This window comes from Morus notabilis, unplaced genomic scaffold (assembly GCF_000414095.1).
Source record: "Morus notabilis unplaced genomic scaffold, ASM41409v2 Scaffold801, whole genome shotgun sequence".
NCBI classification, from domain to species: domain Eukaryota; kingdom Viridiplantae; phylum Streptophyta; class Magnoliopsida; order Rosales; family Moraceae; genus Morus; species Morus notabilis.
The window spans coordinates 207532-228612 of NW_010357956.1; the positions used below are offsets into that span (position 1 = coordinate 207532).

A 21081-nucleotide genomic window follows, 5' to 3' on the forward strand; every position below is an offset into this window, starting at 1 on the left:
AATAATTTTATACACAGTTTATAAAACACATAAATTTTAACTTCTGGTATTCACAATAATTTTGTAAAAATATTTACTAAACACCTATATGCTTCTAGTCACAACAACTTATTACTAACAGCACACAACAACAAAAATTTTCAACATAAACATGTGAAGGTCACATATCCTTTTTAGGGTTATTAGGTAATTTCAAACCATAAAATTGTTTAACTAAAGTTTATTAGAAAAAATCGAAAGATTAATAAAATATTATAAACTAAATTGTTTAACTAAATATTGTAAAATATTGTAAATATTGTAAAGTTTACTTAGTTATCTACTTACGATCTTAACATGTTGTACTAGATTTTTTAACACACTAAAAGAATGGGCTCTAAATTTTGGGCAAAGCCATTCCGGAAGATTGTGGAAGTAGAAGAAAATGCGAGGAAGCTTCAAATGGATTTGTGTTTCAGCCGAAATCATCGATAACACATTAATTCTGATCAACTAATATATATATAAAAAATATATATTTAAATCTCAACTATTAATTCAATTATTGTCTCCGTTTTCTTCTTTGAAGCACCGAATATTTGCGAACGTGCGTGGAAAGTGACGGGAAAATGACAAACAAAAACAGAATTGGGCTCCTGCTGTTCAGTCTAATAAGACATGAATATCGCTTACGTACCCCTTTTGGGTTCTACAAACAAGAATATCGCTTTTATCCATTCGGAATTTGATCTAGCTCGCTCAGGGTTTGTAACACCATATATATATATATATATATAATATGAACTCATGTAAATCTCATAGAAAATGAATTCCAGCTCATGTAAAATAAAAAATTCTGTACATGCGCTAATTGATTATAATGTACGTAACATAAAATTGTTACGTACGCTGACTAACATCTTGATACAGGTCTAGTACTACTACGCTTATTAGGAGTAGTTGAACGAGGACGAGAATTGCTCTCCGGTAAAAACATGTTTGAATGCAGCGCAGTGATTACTATTAAGATCAAACACACCAAAAATGAGATAGCTGACAAGACTAGCATTAACGCATGAGCTACGCCACTCTTCACCTCCTCTGAATACTCTGTGGCAGCTAATGCCAACACCGTCAAGGGAAACGAGTATGCCCACCATGCCATGTTGAACTTTCTCATTGATTTTTTGAACAATGTAGGTCTCGAAACCTGTTATTATATATGATCAATATATACACCGAGGGAAAAAGAACATATATATATATATATATATATTAGAATATACATATACTTAGCAGCTAGTAGTTACTTTTTATGGATATTTATTTTTTTATGGCCTTTGAAATTTAGTAGTGGTCCTCTCTATAGTGTCTTTTACTTATTTATTTATTTATTTTTGATAAATAAAATTCTGAGGTTATGTCTTTATTGTGTCTTTTAATTCGGCTGTAGTCCACTTGAACTTAAAAGGACGATCCTATGACGTTTTAGAAAACCAAAAATTCTGATGTTGCTTTCAATATGAAAACGACAACAAGGATTGGCTGCACCTGGACACAAAATCTTTACTTACCCGGCATGTTTGGACTTTTTTGTACCTAAGACCGCATCTTGTACGGCATCACCATATGACACAAACTACGTTTCTAATTGTCACCTTAATATTTTCAAAATATTATCTTTTATTCAATCTATAAAAAATGTATATACTCACCAAGGACATGAAAAGGAATAGGGAGAGGAAGAAAAGCATCTTGGACGCGGAATCAAACTCCCCGGAAATAGAGCTCCAAGAAAAGCTTGCGACACTCGGAGCTCCAAAGAACAGGAAAAACACCGGCCTCAACATCGCCGGAAGGCTATTACTCCCAGCTAATCTCTGATAGAGCGTGACAAAAAGAACCAAATAATGAGCCATTCCTAGTGAAAACACGCACACCGCGCACTCCTTCCACCCCATCTCCGCCGCCGCCCTCGCCGCCACCAGGTTTCCTATCACCGAAACTTGGCTCGTCGGGTTAGCCACCGTCGACAAAAACCGCTTCCCCTTGGTGAACCACTGGCCGTAGATCTTAACGTCAAGGACCACAATCGGAATGACGAACCCCCACCAGAGCACTTGGTAGGAGAGAGTGTTGGGGGTGATGAAAGGCGAGGATTGAAGCAAGAGGAGCCAGGAAATCCAGGGAGCGAAAAGGTAGTTCACTCCCACGTGGTGCAAAAACTCGCCCTTAACCATTTGAAAATAAAACAAACATCTGAGGATGTAGAGAAGCGATTGCGAGGCCAATGTGAAGAGAGCTAGTGACCATAGGAAGCTGAGGGCCGTAGGGGGCACCGCGCGGAAAACGCTTCGCAAAGCGTGTACGTCGTCGTTTGGCTCCATTAGGATCTTCCATAGCAAAGCTTGGCCGCAGAGTGATAGGCTTATGCGAAAGTAGCCCGCGTGGAATTTTGTTAGGATTGGCCTTAATACTGTGCGCCCCTTGATAATCATGGAATTTTCATCATGATCATGATCATCAGGCTTACATTTTGGTTTTACCTCTATGGGTGTTTCAACCACAAGCTCAATTTGGATTTGTCCAGATTGTAGCTGATCCATCTTTTTTTTTTTTTTTTTAACGGTGAGTTTTGGTGTGGTCTAAGTTGGGGTATGTGTGTGTGTGTATATATATAGGGATGCGTGGTGACACTATGAGCTATGAAGTTGAAAGAAGATAAAGATAAAAGGGATCAAAAGGTACGGTCAGAGGGTACATAAAAGGGACTAATCGTGAAGGCGGCTGAGTCGTTAGCAAGCCCTTTTGGACTAATTTGTGCGTGGATTACGCATGTGGTCACGAATCATGACTCGTCTTGAGCTTCTTTACAGCTAGATCGAGCCTCAGTGGGGACCCACTGCCACTCTAGATCATTTCATATTGTTTCTTTTTGGTTGTGCCATGGATTCAGATGTAAAAGTACCAACTCCTTAGTGGTTCACTTCTTTTAACCAAGATTAGAGACCAATTACTGATTAATGTAAGCTTTTGCTACATTTTTTTTCTCCCTTAATTTCTAAAGTAATTAAGTGGCCGACTACACTAATTAAGGGTAGCTAATTCCTGCATGTCGTCTAAATTTACGAAGGTATAACATCCATCTTTAGCAATTATATTGGGAGATCAATATCAAATGCAAGGACAGATCTGTTCTTTTATTTTCGTTTTTCTTTCGACTTTTTTTCCGTAAATTGTATACGTAGTAGCCAGGATGCGTATACACATTTGATTATATATATATATATATATATATGCAGTGGCGAAGCCACTTAGAGATGAGTAGCGCAGCCGATCTCATTGAACTTTTTTATTTTCTGAAAAAAAGCGCTGGCCTTTAAAATTTGTGATTTTCTTGTTTTGTCCGGTTAAAATACCGTTTTTTTTTTTATATATGTCTTCATTGAATTTCGCTTTTTTATTATTTAAAGACAAAAATTTAGTATATACCTCCACTAAAATAGATGTCTGACTTCTCCACTGTAGATATGATAATACATGTGACCCTACCACACTTTGCCTATCGATCAAATTATTTATTAGGTTTGGACTTGGGAAGATTGCCAACTAAAGTTTTTGTACGGTCGGAGAAATATACAAGTAGTGTCGTAGCTCAGCTGGATGAGAGGTGCAACGAGTTAATCGTTAATATTCATGAACGGAGCAGTGTCCAGCTTTGTGAACCACGGTAGGGCCCTCCAAAGTCATAATCGCGAAATCTCTTGGAGACAAAAATAAATAAATGTTTTTGATTTTTCAATATGGAATATATTTCTCTCCCAACTTGCATGCTTTCCATTCATATTAGTCAGAAATATATTGTCATCCTATGTGGGCCATTCATTTTGTTTGATACTTCTTTAAAAATCACGTTTTCTCCTCCCTAGTTGATCTTTTTGCAATGTTCCATTTTCAAATCTAATTCCCCACGAAAAGGCAGAAATATGATGGTAAGTGATCGTTATCAGCAAGCAGGCAATACGTACCATTTATTTATAATACTAGTTTAATTATTTCATACAATCCACTTGTGAGAAAAAATTATTTCTGTAAAGAATTAAAGAAAATTATTATAAAGGATATTATTGGCCATAATAATATTTCAGTGGATTATAAAAGAAAAATGTGTTTTCCAGTTAAAGTATGTAAATTGAGCTGTCTTTAAAAAATTGATTTTGGTAAAGAGTAAATTAGAAGCAAAAAAAAAAAAAAAAAAAAAAAAAAAAAAAAAAAATAGAGAAACACATTTAAGAAAGTAAGGAATAATTTCGGAAAAGAAAAGGCAAAAAAAAAAAAAATGAATAGATGGAAATAACAACATGCATAAGACGATCTTAAAAAAAAAGAAAAGGTAAAAAAAGAAGCAAAAAAGAAAAAGAGTGAACAACATGGATGAACACCGATAAAAAAAAAAAAAAAAAAAAAAAAAAGGTGGAAAAGCCAATCTGTCATAAAGAGAAGACATCAAAATAGAAAAATCATGTTTTTAGTTAGAAACAAAAAAGTTCTCATATTTACATATAATATAAATAGACATAAATTTATAGCGTACTAATAAATGAATTCTCCATGTGCACATATCGTTCACACATAATGCGCCTTGGCCATATTTTCTTGATTTGGACTTGTCGATACATTGAAGCGCAAATTAAAGTGCTTATTAAAATCTTCTAGCATGATTTTCCACTGGTTTAACTTGCTTAGTGGCAAACTTAACAGCATGGGATCGTAATTACTTTTTTAGTCTAGTGATATTATAACTTATAGTTAAATGAATTCTCCATGCAGATAATTTGTATTTTTATATGTAGGAATATTATTAATATATTAAATGAATTCTCCGTGCCGATAATTTGTACTTTATCATGTTGAAATTTTATTATATTAAATGAATTCTCCATGTGCGGACATGATCTTTTATGCATGAGGCGTCTTGGATTTCGTCACTAGTGCATTTACAAATCTTGAGAATTTTCATTATTTGATAGCCTGAAAAACTTGTGAAGGAGTACTAATAGCTTGTTCTAATCTTCTCAAAATTGCTAGCATTTTATTTCATTTTATTTTTATGAGTCTTTTTGACATAAGATGGGATCGAATTCACACTTTCTTCCAAACGATCTACGTCATTTTACGAAAATTGAGTGTATAAAACTAAAGATTATATTATAGAATATAATTTGCTAATGGTATACACTTCAAGTTCTAATTACTTGGAGACAAAATATTACCAGCAGAATCTAGAGGAACCGCATCTTACACGGCTTTAGGAAATGTGATCTCCTAATTAATTATCTTTAGTACGTGTGAGCTGCAAAAAAAAAAAAACAAAAAACAAAAAACAAAAAAAAAAAATCAGTGTGGTCCATAATTTTATAATTAATGTCATAGTGAGTCAGTGACTTGTGAAGAAGCTGGATCCAGGGCATGCCAAGTGTGTTGTTTCCGAAGATGACATCATAAATATAAGTGTACAACTGTATTAATGTACTTTTTAATTACTCCTAAAATATAAACTGTACTGCGCTTTTCCACGTGGCCTCCATTCTCAAAAGAGGAAAAGTTAGGCTGCATGCAGCTGTAGAGTCCAAGTTTTTTTTAATAAAAGAAGTAAAAAATTCTCTATAAAATTAAATTTTAATTTAAATTAACAAATTAAATAGATCTGTAGATATATAATTAATGATTTAATTTCTAAATCTCTGAGTTGTAATAGTTATCTTGTATAAAGTAATTGTAATTTAATAGTTATTGTCATTAAATGTCTTTAATCTAAACCACATAAATTATTGATTTTCACACATTAAGGCCTCGTTCATTTCACCGATTCGAGTTTTCAGTTTTGTTTTTACAGTAAAAAATTCTTAGAAAATGTCATATTTAACTTTTTCTGCTACAGTGAAAAGTTCTAAAAAAATATCATATCTCAACTCGAATTGAAAACTCGAATCCACGAAATAAACGAGGCATAAACACTCATAACTACTTCTTTTCTTTTTCTTTACAAGCACTCCTACATAAAATAAGAAAATTAAACTTTCTGAGACATTAGGTGGTGCTCTTGTTACATATTATAAAGAGTTCATAAGTTCAGCATAAAAATCACATGACTCTTCACAAAAGTGAGAAAGAGATCTTTCGCTAATAGTACTTGAGGTTAATTTTCGTCCTCAGCTGAGGCGTATTATTAATTCAGAAATGCGAAGAGTTACTATTCAAAGCTCAAGCTGTTTCTTACAAGTGTTCTAGTTGATCATATCTTTGACTAGTCTTCAAACAAATTAGTTAATTTCCTCTGTCATTTTCTTTACTTTCACAATTCAGTTATTTAATATGTACTTTTGAGGCAATATGCATTCCAGCTTAAAAAGGAAGGGAAAAAAAATCAAAAGTATATTTGTACTATTAGCACTTATTCACTGTAATTATTAGTAGGTAGGAATTAAAAATTATCTAGTCATTTACTTTCACAATTTTTTTTTTTCAGAAAAAATAAAACTCACTACTATTTGGAAACTAATACGTACAAGACCGAAATTTGAAGTAGCAATAAAAGTGATGCGAAACTTTATTATACTATCCACCCTTAAATATTTTCTTCCATCACATCGTGATTATATTATATAATAATGTGCTGAATTCTAAATCAGCCTAACGTAACGGTACACCTAATGATTGTGTTCGAAGTTGCCCTGTCATAATATATAGTCTCAAAGATAGCATAACCTCTCGCAAACCTAAATCTCCCAGTCCCTGAAACCACAGAAACCTCTCTATATCTCTCATTTTGACGTATAACGCCTTGAAGCTCCAAAGTGCTACCACTATACTCCAAATTGTTGAACACTATTGAGATTAAGACGCTCACATTAGACCCGTCCAAGGCCGATGTTACAAGCACTCCCTCGGCTCGGCCAACTTGAGCTGAGCTCTTATCCGGGGTTTGTGTGACTTGATCGTCGATGGCGAATATCGTGCCGAATGAGACGAATGACCAAGTCTTTCCGGTGATTCCTACCACCGGGACGACGGTGGCGTTGCGTCCGGAGGCGTAGTCCTGGAAGAAGAGCACTAGGTTGGTTTGGTTTTGTCTTTGAGTTTGAGCCTCGCTTGGACGAGTCATGAATAACATGGCTAGAATTAGCGAAAGCAAGAACAACTTGGCGGGTGTTGAAAATGGGCCGTTTGATGCCATTGATAGAAAATTTTAGACCAACTTGACCAAACAACAAAAGGGGTATTCTGGCTGATCACTCTAGTTTTGTTTGAACTAATTCGGTGCTTCATCTATTTATAAGAGATAAATAGGGACGGTTAAAGTAGGCAATTCGTAGTGATTAACCATAAACCAAGTCCAATTGGCGTTTTGGTTTTCTTGTGAAACGATATTAGACTGTCGCAAAGTGTGATTCATGAAAATGCATGCGAGGAACATATGATGAGGAAAAAAGGGTCTTGCCATTATCATTGTAGCTCAATTAATTGTGCAGTTAAATTAGCATTTGGACTTTTCCGTTATGTTCAAAATGTGGCGTATATCATGTGAAAGATCCTAGCCATAATTAATTTGCATTGAAGTGAAATGATCATTTCAAAAAGAATATATGTAGAAATTTGTGCTTTGGGCTGCGTGTAGGATGTGAGTAACTATATGTACATCCCCTTATGGGTTTAAGTTGATATATATACCTTTATTCTAGCTAGAATATATATGTTTCTTTTTTTAAAAAAAAATTAGATAATGAGAATATATGTGTTTCTGGTAGAGGGGTAAGTTTGGGTCGTTCGGCTCGAGCTCAGCAGTTCAAAAAAAAAAAAAAATAGGTTAGCCTAACCCAGTCCTAAAGGAGAAAGAGTCGGGCCAGCCTAGCCTTAAGATCAAAAAAAATTTGGGCTGGTATGGAATTTTATAAGCTATTTTCAAAAAAATCTTTAAAAATATGATATTTAGGCTGGCCCGACCCGGCTCTAAAAGAGAGAAGATCGGCCCAACCAGGTCCCAAACCTAAAAAAATTTAGAGCCAGGCTCAGATCAACAGTAGTGAGCCACGAGCTGACCCATTTAACCCGGTCCAAACTTGCAACTTTAGTTTCTTAAATATAGTTTTACAGATTATTAAATAAGCATGAAAAGAGTTCCACTGCCTCTGTACGACAAAGGCTTATTTCTATTTTATAACCTATATTTGAGTTTGTAAAAAAGTAACCCCTTATTTTGAATGTTTTCAAGATTATAACTACTACAAAAACGGAGTTTATAGTTGAGTCAAAAACCATTGTTAAAGATGTTTTGACGTCAGTTTTGCTACTGACGTCGTATTGAGTGATATTAAAAAATGTCATTTTAATAACAATCTTTTATCGATATCATATATTAAGCACAATTGTTAAATTTATACATTTTTTTATCACTTGGTAAAAACAAATAGTAGATGATGATCCTTATCGTCATCTAAAGAAAATAAATTCTAGAATCTACTATTGAACTTTTAGAAAAGAATAGAGAGAATATAGTAAATAGCAATTTTGTAAACTAAATTAAGTAAATTAGTAGATTTTAAAACTATTTGAAGTAAATGGAACTGTATAAATGTTTCATTTATAATTAATAAAAAGATTTTTTTTTCAAGTAAATAAAAATTGCTTACTAGGTAAATTATCTTTTATTAGCGTACATTTACACGGTAAACTGCTATTTATCTCAAAATACTTTTAATTTCTGCTATTTACTTAATTTAGTTTCATATATCTGCTATTTACTATAATTTTTAAAAAGAAATGTCATAAAGACGCCAACTCTAATCCCAATTGTTATACCAATTTGGAATTGTCATTTTTTAATTAATTGATAGTTATTTAAAATATTGTCACATTAATTAATAACAAAACATTGTATTTGTTATTGAAAAAATGACAACTCAGTGTTGGTACAAAAATTTGAGATTTCAATTGGTATATCTAACGCAACTCAGTAAAAAAATTTTACAAAATCAGCCCTTAAGTTCAAGTGAAATACTATTTAAATTTAACATTATATTTCCAGCGATTACAAAAAGTATATTTTAAATCTTCAATTGCTTAAAAATGGTGTTTGATTTAGTTAAAATTGGATACAATTTTTTGAGGTTTTAATTAGCACTGTTCAGCCTATTTGAGTATTATGTCACTAATTTGATTCCGGAACTTTTTTTTTTTTTTACTGTTTTGGTCCTTTACATTAAAATTAATGAATTAAGTTTTAAAAATTTAACATAGATAATAGTAATTAACTGAGAATTTTATATAAATATATTTACATTAAGTGCAAAATAAATTATCAACGTGCCGGCCGCATTATGTGATGGACTTGTTGAAAAACGAAAGAATCATTTTTTTTATTTTTTATTTTTGTATGTTTTTCAGTCTCAACAATCAAACCCAGAAAAGCTCTCTAACCTTTCAGACAAATCAGATCAAAGCTTTCTCATCTCTCTCCGGAAAGAAAATTTCTCAATAAAGGGTGTGTGATTAGAGACAATGAACTTGAAGGAGAAAAGAAAAACTAAATGGAAAATAATATAAGAGGAGAAAAATAAAATTAAGAAGAATAATTAACCAGAGTGAGATAACCATGCAAGGATAATGTGAAATCCCCCGGGGAACCAAAAAAAAAAAGCAGAAATAGGAATGCTTATTCGATGTTGAAAAAAAAAAAAACAATCCTTTTCATTTTTCCGAGTCAGAAGTTATTAGAACGAAATAATAATTTCTATTATATATAATAAATGTGATGAAGCAAATAGCTGGTGACCAATTTTTTTTTTGTTTATACCCTTTATCTTTTGTACTATTTAGTTAATTGTTATCCTTTATTTTAGTTAGAGCTTAAGAAAAAGTGGTTAATTTATTTTTCATTTATGCCCTTTGCCCTTTGTACTTTTTATTTATTTGCTATCTATTATTTTTTTTATATTTTTTTTACTTAGAGCTTTAGAAAAAACAGAAAAAAAAATACTTTGTACTTTTTATACTTTTTACTTATTTCTACTGATATTTACTTTAAATAATTTTAAAATCTGCTATTGACTTAATTTAATTTTAAAAATATGTTATTAATTACTACAATTTCCTTATTAACAATACTACCTTCAATCATGATTAGAAAGTCTTAATTTAGTGAACCGGATGTACCACGTCATTTTAGTGATGTGGTATATCAATTCAATAAATTTTTAACATTTGTTCTGGTTTGTTTACGTCAGCTTTAGTTAATGATCTTTCTCTTTCCTAATAATGTGTTTTCCTTGTACTTTTATTGTTTGATTAGAATAGTCTTAACACTTCTTGAAAAAATTATTTAAATTGATTAAGGAAACTAACACCTTCTAAAGGTGGTCGGACGTGATCAAAAAGCATTAAAACCTTTTTTATCTGGTATAATAATAAAATAAAATAAAAAACTATGTGCGAGATCTATTTGTATTAAGTAGTATTTTTCCACTAAACAACTGTTATTGGGGAAAAAAATCTTTTTCTTCTAAAAGACGATGGAAGTCGCAGAACTTATAAAAAAATGGTGGAACTTCTTTTGTTTGACAGGAAAAAAAAATGCTCCATAGCATCATTTCTGTATTTAAATTAAAAAAATAAATGTTTTAATGTTATTTTTCTCAACAGATTATAAATAAAAAAAATAAAAATAAATAAAAACACACACACACACACACATATATATATATTTGTCAATATTAAAATCAATTAATTCGCATATTTATTTCCCAAAAATTAAAAAATGTCATATAATATTTTCCTTAAAAAATTCTGCCAGAATCATTTTGCAAGAAAAAAAAAATGAAGAATCACTCCATGACTCTTTGCTCATCTTTTAGTGCTTTTCATGGTTTCGTATTATTTATTTCAATTCATCAAGTTCCTGCCAAATAATGAAAAAGGTTTAGTGTTTTTTATTAATATTATTTTTAAGATAATCCAATAAGTTTCCTAGAGTAGAAACGATTGTGATAAATCATTAAGAATATCGTTGTTTAAAATTAATTAATAATGAAAATTTAATGAAATATTTATGACAATTACAACTAAACAATAAAAGTTTTTTAAAAAATGAATATTAAGAAAGAAAAATATTATTAAATTGGATTAATATGGACAAAATGCACAAATATCTATAATTCATTAAATGAGTATATTACATAATACACTAGATTTATGGAATAATTTCTTTGATCTTACTAGTTACTTGGGGGTGGGGGTGGGAAATAAAAAACATCACGTTTTCCTATTAAGGAGATAATTTATAACTTAGATCTCAACTTTTATTATTGCATTTTCTATTTTCAATTTTGTCGTGACTTGTAATTAATGAACAATTTGTTTCCTATCTTTAAGCTCCCACCAACTTTTAGTTGCAATTTAAGATATTTTTTTGCCTAGACAAACTGAAATGTAATCGCTAGAATCAAGTGGTTTCCATTTTGAATGACTAAGTTCTAGTGGTCAAAGGGATTAATTAATTAGTTATATTATTAATTTATTTTGATTTAAGGAACATAGAAGCACTAGTAAACTTAGAATAAAATAAGAAAAGAAAAACTATAGGTAAATCAAATATCTAAACAGTACGTACTATAATAGTATCATTAGTAGAAATTTGGGATTTAACGACCGTTAATAACTGTTGTTAAAAAATTAGACGCCGGTTAAGAGAACCGTCGTCTAATCAAGAGTCATTAAATTGTTGTACGATTTAACGATGATTTTTATCTGTCGTTACACAGAACATTAGACGACTATTTATATACAAAATCGTCGTCTAAGATCTTCCCAAAATGATAATTTTGACGGTTAGGTTTCATATTTAACGACAGTTTCTTCAATTGTAAGTACAACGGTTTCACATTTAAGGCAGATATATTGACGGTTTTTAACTAAAACCATCGTTATATATGCCTTATACATCAAGAAAATTGGTTATGTTTTATTGCTTTTTCCACAAGTAGGCTTATTAATCCCGTGATTTATCAGCATTTTGGCCACACAATTAACACAAGTCACAAGTAACAGAATATAAAACATATATTCAAATCAAAACGCATACATAAATTAAATTATATGTCCCTTTACATATATTATATGTATCTTTAAAATATATGTCCCTTTACAAGATGTACCCATTCATTTATCACTTCTACCAAATGCTCATTAATATATGCCTCTATGTTTTTTAAATCATTAACACCGACTCTCATTATATCGTGCATATAACGTAAGACCTGCATTCTTTGTTCCCCTCTTGTGTCAAAATTTTCTGATAATGAATAAAAAATTTAGTACATGAAAATTCCTTAAGTTTGAGTAATTCAATGAACGAAATTATAAACAACAACTTACCTTTGGGATGAGAAATTTTGTGAACCCATCCGTATGGCGTTCAAACTTAAGCCTTGTTTGCGCCTTCCAACCATGTAACACACTAATAAATGATAAAACATCAATTAATTAATAATATAAAGTAGTAGTTCAAAAGTTATAAAGAATGCTAAACTTACAGGGCAATCATTCTTCTGAAATCTACGCGTACTTTCACCGTGAGGAGATCCAACCACACAACCTTATCTTGTGTGGGAGATATCATGGCCAACATCCGATGTCCTCTTCTATTTTATGGCATGAAAAAAGTGTGTCAGGCATCCGATTGTAATAAAAATGTACAAATGGCGTTTGCCCGCCGCTCTATATCCAGTTCCGCTTGGCCTGGAACGTATGACATGAGCATTGGGGACATGAAACCCCAACATCTTAGGACATTCTCCTGGTTGCACACATGCCACAAGTGACTACATGAAAAATGAAAAAGATAGTTATACATTTAATAATAAATAATAATTTATTGTGAAAAAGTAGTAAGGATAGTTATGTTACCACATGCAAGCCATGATACACACAACACTAAGTTCTTGATAGGTGACCATCCATTCGATATCATCGGTCGTAATGAAGATCTGCATATTATATACCGGAGTCATATCGAATCAAAGGTGAATCTAAATTGTTCCACCGATGTCCATCGATTGTCGCACATGAATCATTAAGACATGCATTTTTATGGGCAACCCTTGCAACTGCTCTGACAATGATTGTGTTGCTTCCTCGTCCCTGGTGGGTCCTTGTATATTTTTCAACTTTTTTTGTTTCCTAGATTTTCTCTTCGTCGGCTCCAGAGGATTCTCCATGAGTTTGTTTCCGGCCGGAACTTTACTAACTTTACTCAAGGACCCTAGTTCAACCAAATTCCTGGGCCAGACAACAAATCCTCCGAGAGCATCACCCACAGTTTTGCTATGTAGGGATAGGCAGAGGTGCGTCTCTCACATAAGTCGATTGAATAGAGACGCGTACATTTTCTCTCCCAAGTGCGACACCGTGGACAACATCAGTAGGGCGACTGTCCAACCATGTTATCCCCGTCGTAATAACGATAAAATTGTTCTTTCCCTCCATTGGAACCAAAAGAATGCACTTACTACCATCACCAAGGCCTGATGAGGAGGGCTCTGCCAGTGGCGTACATTATGGACAGTACAACTCTCCTTAACACTATGTCGTTGATCCACTGTAGGAGTTCCCATTCCTTCTCCTCCAGGTGCTAGGGTATGGCGCAGCATTGCCAACTCCTCATCCTTTCTTGATCTGTTGGCAGAATGAAAATAAGTTGACTTTTTGATAAATTGGGATTGCTCACGAACACGACCTGAGTGTTCTAAGTTTCCCAATGATCTAGTAAGCACATCATCAGTCTCATGAGATTGAGACTTTTTCTAGGACTCTTCTTCATCATATTGGTTCCACAAAATTTAGAACAAAAGTATTAAAAATTTCTTGGTATATTTCCCATTGATCGAACAAATATTAAAAAGAAAAGCAATAACTCACAATTAATTTGTTGATTTTTCGCATTCTAAAATTTTGTAAGTTCTGTCCCGTTTTTTGCGTATGAACTGCCATAAAATGGCTCGATCCAGCATCTCCGTAGTGTTATACATTCGCATCTGCATTCAATTAAAAAGTATATTAAAGATTGTAATACAAATAAAAAGTAATTAATATCATTCAAAAAAAGTAATTGAAGACTTGCATAATCTTCCTCTGCTTTCCTATATCCCCCATGAGCATTCTTATGCAGGTACTTATATGATCCTCTTCTCTCATATGCTTCTTTAGATCGGCTTGTCGATCGTCACTAAGTCTATACTCCACAAACATCCTCCATTGCTCCGGGATAATTGAAGGGTAGTTTCTAGCCACTTTCTTTGGGAGTTCAAAGACTTGGGGACTATCCTTTAATGACTTTAACAAATGTCATGAATAGGTTCGACATAAAGTCCCGAGTCATCTTCGCCGCACAAGTAAGCTCGTATTTTTTGTAGTCTCTGGAACCGTGAAACTTTGAACCAAATCATGCTAAATTTCATTCACGCTATCTTTATTTTCTTTATGTCTCCAATCTTCTATTGTTATTGGCACATGTTCACGTGCCAAAACACTGACATAACTTTGTAGCTCATTTTCTACTTTTCTAATGGGATTATTTTTTTCATCAAATTACACTTATATTCTTTCTCCTTTATCCCTCATTTTGGCAACTCTACGCATTATGGCTGCCCTTCATTTCCCATCATCATCCGGGTCAAATTTTGTTCTTTTCCTAAGTTTATTTTGATCTGCACTATTAGAAGTGCCTTCCTCACCAAATAACTCGCATGCGGTATTAAGTTCTTCCTCGAATCAATCATGGCTCACCATATTTCTAAGAATCAACATATATAGATTTAGTTTTATTCTTAATCCTAAACTAAATAACTTAAAACTAGCCTAATCAACATTGAATTAATCTAACCTAATCAATATATACAAAAAAATATACTAAATAACTCAAATTTAGATTTAGTTTCATTCTTAATCCTAGCCTAACTAATTTAAAACTTCTTAAATCATATACAATAAATATATTCACATTTACATTCAAATATTCAAATAATATTAGAAATTTAATTAATTAGATCTAATCCTAACAATCATATAATAATTTAAAAAAAAAAACCGCTGTCTAATAGTCTAACCTAATTGAAAATAACCATCATCTAATCTATAGTTATAAATTTTAAATCTAAAAAATATTATAACTTAGCGACGACAGTTGGTGGTTTGGCAATGACGGTGAAGGCTGCTGGCGGACGCTTGGCGGTTTGGTGAACACCAGGGCGGCTTGGAGCGTATGACAGCGAGATACGGAGTGAGAGACAAAGTGAGAGTCGGAGAGAGAGACGGAGAAAGAGAATGGCTGTGGTGGCGTCAAGAGAGAGAGAGAGATTTTTGGGCGGTGGATGGCGGCGATATGGTTCACAGGAAGAGAAATATCGGTGAAGGTTCTGAGTTTAGTTTCTCTCAAAATGAAGACAGATTCGAGGTTAAATTTTATTTTTGGGTTCCGCGCTCACATTAGACGACATTTTTATGTAAAACTGCCGTCTAATATAAATATTAGACTACGATTTATAAGAAATCGTCATCTAATATTTTGTTAGTTGGCCTATGTTTTGGGCCAGCACATTATACGATAATTTCTTATAAAATCGTCGTCTAATTAGAGACATTAAAGGTCAATTAAAGCATAAAATTCGATTGAGGTTTGAAAGTAAACATCAAATAAATAGTTGAGCATATATATATATATATATATATCGAAAAATAAGAATATCAAACTGAATACATAAACATATAACTAAAATAAATGAGTATATCTCCAAGTATAAACAAATTTTACTTAAATATATATCAAACGACTCATGCAAGTGATCATGGTGATGGATGGCAGTAGTGGAGTTGTTGGGATGATTGAAATTTGATAAAGATGCTCCTCTAGTCTTTTCATGAAAATTACCATCTCACTTCGCACGTTTTTAAGAAGGCTCTCATTTCGTAGCTTTGATCAGCAAATAAAAGAAGGCTCTCATTTCGTAGCTGTTGTTGGAAGATCGTACCCATCTCATCTTGCTCTCTTTGAAAATAACGCATTTGTATTTGATCATTTATGTCACCAACACGTTATTGAATTTCACTACAAGAATTTGAATTTTTTGTTACCAAAAATTTGGTAACCAAAAGTCCTGTTTTTGGTAGCAAAATGTTTTTGTTACCAAAAAAGTTTGGTAGTAAAAAGTGGGTAGCAGAAGGTATTAGTTACCAAAGTTTTGGTAGCAAATAATTTTTGCTACCAAAAAATTTTTTAGTAATAAAATGTATTTGGTAGCAGAATGTATAATATTCGGAGACCAAAAATTTTGGTAGCAAAAGGTTTTTGGTAGCAAAAAGTGTGAACTTTCTGCTACCAAAAATTTTAGTAACAAAATATATTTGGTAGCAAAAAATGTGACCTTTCTGCTACCAAATATATTTGGTAGCAAAAAGTGTGAGGATTTTGCTACCAAAATTTCGGTAACAAAAGGTTTTTGGTAGCAAAAAGTGTGAGCTTTCCACTACCAAAATTTTAGTAACAAAATCTATTTGGTAGCAAAAAATGTGACCTTTCTGCTACCAAATATATTTGGTAGCAAAAAGTGTGAGGTTTTTGCTACCAAAATTTCGGTAGCAAAAAGTATTTGGTAGCAAAAAGTGCGAGCTTTTTGTTACCAAAATTTTGGTAACCAAATATATTTGGTAGCAAAAGGTATGAACTTTCTGCTATCAAAATTTTGGTAGCAAAATATATTTGGTAGCAAAAAGTGTGAGCTTTCTGCTACTAAAATTTTGATAACAAAATATAATTGGTAGCAAAAAGAATCAAATACCAAATATTTAGTAGCAAATAGACAGATTTATGTACCTGTATTTTTTTTAAAAAAATATATAAATAAAATACCAAATATTAATTTAAAAATCTCTAAATATTTCAATACATATTAGAATCCAAACAAAATACTAAACACTTATGCAAATATTATACTAGTAAAATCTTAATATTATAAGAATTAAACGCTCTAACAAACAACAGCAACAATAACAACAGTAGCAGCAGCAGCTAGCAGTAGCATGCATTTATTCCGGCAATATAGCTACAAACAACAACAACGAGCAGCAGCAGCAGCAGCCGACAATATAGCTACAAACAACAACAACAACAACAACAACGAGCAGCAGCAGCCGGCAATATAACTACAAACAACAACAACAACGAGCAGCAGCAGCAGCATGCACTTATTCCGGCAATATAGCTACAAACAACAATAGCAACAACAACAAAGCAGCAGCAGCAGCAGCTTTATTCCGGCAATATAGCTACAAACACCAACAACAACAACAGCAACAAAGCAGCAGCAGAAGAAGAAGAAGAACAACAACAACAACAACAAAGCAGCAGCAGCAGCAGTATGCATTTATTCCGGCAATATAGCTACAAACAATAACAACAACAACAACAACAACAACAACAACAACAACAACAACAACAACAACAACAAGGTTAGAGAGAGAGAGAGAGAGAGCAACAACAACAACAACAACAACAACAACAACAACAACAACAACAACAACAACAACAACAACAACAACAACAACAACAACAACAACAACAACAACAACAACAAGGTTAGAGAGAGAGAGAGAGAGAGAGAGACCACATATTCTTATAGAAAACACATGTTGCATAAAGACATCTTACTGTGAGTGCTTGTCTTCATGCACAATGATGAACAAAGCATAAAAACATAAACATGTTAATGCCATCTTGTACTTTCTTTCGCATGAACTCAGCTTAGGAACAAGTTTTATTTATTAGTTTTTCTTTAATGCAAGTCTAAAATTCTTAAAGAGAAAAATACTTTATATTGCACTGTCAACATCATAATTATTTTATCATGTCAAGAAGCATGAGGAACCAAAGAGCCATACGACTTGCATATCAATGAATGTTTTAACAACCAAAGAAAACAAGAGACTGTTATGCAAAAGCAAATCAATGCTCAGGAAATTTGTAAATTTGAAAAATGAGACGAAGAGTTAAAGAGGACAAACCATCTGACATATGCTATCCGATAGCTGAAGAACTTCATCCCACTTATTAACTCTAGTTAGTCCTTTGATAAGTTGAACAAACGTACTTAACTCCGGAATTCCACCTCGCCTTAACATATCTGCAAACAGTTCAAATCCCTTTCCAACCTTACTTGTATTTGAGAGGCTTTCAATAATTGAATTATACATATTCCTGCTCAAAGGAGTTAAGTGTGTAAAGGATGAAATCTCCTCATACAACTCCAAAGCCACTTCCAGTTTTCCAGCCTTCACAAAATTATCAATCAGTATACTATATGTAGGAATAATTGGAACTGAATCATTCTCACCCACCTCGTTTAAAATCCCGAGAGAGGCTAGGAACTCTCTGCTGTAACCTTCAATAACCTTGTGGTAGCTCGCCATATGCTTTGGCCAATACAAATAGCAAAGCAAAGCACCTTGGGTAATTTAGATACGAATCAAAACAGTTTGCACCCATTTAGATACGAATCAAAACAAACCCAATTGATCAAATTCCAATTAAATAAAGAATACAATCCACAGACAAGCACCTTGGGTAATTTGCTCAGGAAAAGCAAGATAAATAAATAATAACCACTATTCTAACGGTAATTTTATCAAATAGCATGCGGTCATAACAAACATAACAAATGAAAGTACTTAGAGCATGCGGTCAAACAGCAGCTCCATCCATGAGAGAGGAAAAGAGTATTCTTTCAATTTTATCTGGCTTTTTGGTAGAACGAATGAAAGTACTTAGAAACTTACAGCAGAACGAGCTTCCTTTGTAATAGCTCTAATGTCTTCTTTCCCAGTCCTGACCCTTGGCATCGAATCATTGTCATGATTGAAGACTGTTGAGAAACTAAAAAAGAAAAAAGTTCCCAAAATTGTAGGTGTGTCCAAAAATTAAAATTAGCAGAAATGGATCACCAGTTTTTTATTTTTTTTACCTATCTTTCATGCGGATCAAAACCTTTCCAGCTTCTTCCCTTGCCTTTTTCTCAACCACATTTCTTGCATAATCCCTTAGATTTTGTATCGATTTTGTAACAAAACATAACATCAAGAATAGGGCGGCGGTGCCGGTGGGTGAGGGTGAGGATGGGTGGGCCGTGGGTGGCTCTGGACAAGAATCTGATTCAAACAGATTCTTGTCCTAAAATGCTATAAAAACAAAAACTATTCCACGATGAGAAAGGGAAAGAGAAAGAGAGGGAGATAAAACTGACCGGAAATGAGGAGGCGTTGATGGTGAGGGGAGAGATCTTAGATTTGTCGGCAACTAGATTTGTCGGCAACTAGGCGGCGACGACGACAATAGGCGGCGACGACAGTGACAATCGAAGGCGGCGGAAGCTAGAATCGGAGCCTACGACGCCGAGAATCAGCGGCTAGAGAGAGAAAGAAAGGCGGAGGAATTTCTGGCAGAGATGCGGAGATGACGAAGTGTTTCCTTTCCGAAGAAAGAAAATCTTTGGGCGGCCGAGTTTCTAAGGTAGAAGGGGAAGGGCTTTTTTTTGTTTTAATGAAACTGAAGTGTGTGTGTTTAATTTTTAAGGTTAAATTGATTTTCCCACCAAAATTTTGTTCTTTATTTGTTACCAAATATTATTTTGGTAGCTAAAAGTATATTTTTTTGCTACTAAAATTTAATTTGGTAGCAGAAAGACATATGTTAAAAAATTAAAAAAAAATACTTTTTGATGACAAATATTATTTTAGATTCATTGTTCTAATAACATTATAATAAAAAATATACTTTTAAAATTGAGATACATTATTCAAAGTTAAAAATCAATCAAATAAGGAAATTATATACTACTCTATGTGGAACATATACTTAGTTAACAATATCACATATATATACATATGAACATGTCTCTTGCTACACCTACACAAAATAATTAAATTATCAAATAATTGTTATACAAAATATACTAGAATGATTGTTAAAACTTAATATAGGACATATTTATGGAAAACAAAAAAAAACAATACATGCACAAAATGTAAGTTTTAAAGTTTTTATATGATTTGCTACCAAACACAACTTTTGGTAGCAAAAACTTAATTTTTTGCTACCGAATTTTGGTAGCAGAAAACATGATTCTGCTACCAAATTCTTATTTTGGTGACAAAAACGCGTTTTTTGTTACCAAACATTATTTTGGTAGCTGAAAGCACACTTCTTGCTACCAAATATGAATTTGGTACCAGAAAGACATATATTAAAGATTAAAAAAATAACGCTTTAATGTCAAAAATTATTTAAGAATTATTGTTCTAATAACATTATAATAAAAAATATACTTTTAGCTACCAAAATAATGTTTGGTTACAAAAAATATAAGTTTCTGGTACCAAATTCATATTTGGTAGCAAGAAGTGTGCTTTCAGCTACCAAAATAATGTTTGGTTACAAAAAATATAAGTTTCTGGTACCAAATTCATATTTGGTAGCAAGAAGTGTGCTTTCAGCTACCAAAATAATGTTTGGTTACAAAAAATATAAGTTTCTGGTACCAAATTCATATTTGGTAGCAAGAAGTGTGCTTTCAGCTACCAAAATAATGTTTGGTTACAAAAAATATAAGTTTCTGGTACCAAATTCATATTTGGTAGCAAGAAGTGTGCTTTCAGCTACCAAAATAATGTTTGGTTACAAAAAATATAAGTTTCTGGTACCAAATTCATATTTGGTAGCAAGAAGTGTGCTTTCAGCTACCAAAATAATGTTTGGTTACAAAAAATATAAGTTTCTGGTACCAAATTCATATTTGGTAGCAAGAAGTGTGCTTTCAGCTACCAAAATAATGTTTGGTTACAAAAAATATAAGTTTCTGGTACCAAATTCATATTTGGTAGCAAGAAGTGTGCTTTCAGCTACCAAAATAATGTTTGGTTACAAAAAATATAAGTTTCTGGTACCAAATTCATATTTGGTAGCAAGAAGTGTGCTTTCAGCTACCAAAATAATGTTTGGTTACA

General features: G+C 32.7%; 3 protein-coding genes across 4 annotated transcripts; all 3 read right to left on the reverse strand.

Annotated features, from left to right (window-relative positions):
* Positions 1 to 751: 751 nt before the first annotated feature.
* LOC21395168 (S-type anion channel SLAH1) lies at positions 752 to 2612 on the reverse strand. The gene is made up of 2 exons (XM_010091175.2): positions 1695 to 2612; positions 752 to 1189 (listed from the first exon to the last, which is right to left on the reverse strand). The coding sequence occupies exons 1-2, from the start codon at positions 2583 to 2585 to the stop codon at positions 893 to 895; spliced, it is 1188 nt and encodes a 395-aa protein (XP_010089477.1). The 5' UTR covers positions 2586 to 2612; the 3' UTR covers positions 752 to 892.
* A 4055-nt stretch (positions 2613 to 6667) lies between these two features.
* LOC21395169 (dirigent protein 23) lies at positions 6668 to 7216 on the reverse strand. The gene has a single exon (XM_010091176.1). The coding sequence runs from the start codon at positions 7214 to 7216 to the stop codon at positions 6668 to 6670; it is 549 nt and encodes a 182-aa protein (XP_010089478.1).
* Positions 7217 to 17057: 9841 nt separating this feature from the next.
* On the reverse strand, positions 17058 to 19540 carry LOC21395170 (pentatricopeptide repeat-containing protein At1g06710, mitochondrial). Of its 2 annotated transcripts, XM_024177297.1 has the most exons (6): positions 19323 to 19540; positions 19044 to 19227; positions 18859 to 18955; positions 18421 to 18495; positions 18088 to 18354; positions 17058 to 17288 (listed from the first exon to the last, which is right to left on the reverse strand). In XM_024177297.1, the coding sequence occupies exons 2-6, from the start codon at positions 19154 to 19156 to the stop codon at positions 17130 to 17132; spliced, it is 711 nt and encodes a 236-aa protein (XP_024033065.1). In that variant the 5' UTR covers positions 19157 to 19227; positions 19323 to 19540; the 3' UTR covers positions 17058 to 17129. The 2 variants fall into 2 exon arrangements, with proteins under 2 accessions (XP_024033065.1, XP_024033066.1); XM_024177298.1 differs by lacking the exon at positions 19323 to 19540 and having other exon boundaries at positions 17058 to 17467; positions 19044 to 19294.
* Positions 19541 to 21081: the final 1541 nt, after the last annotated feature.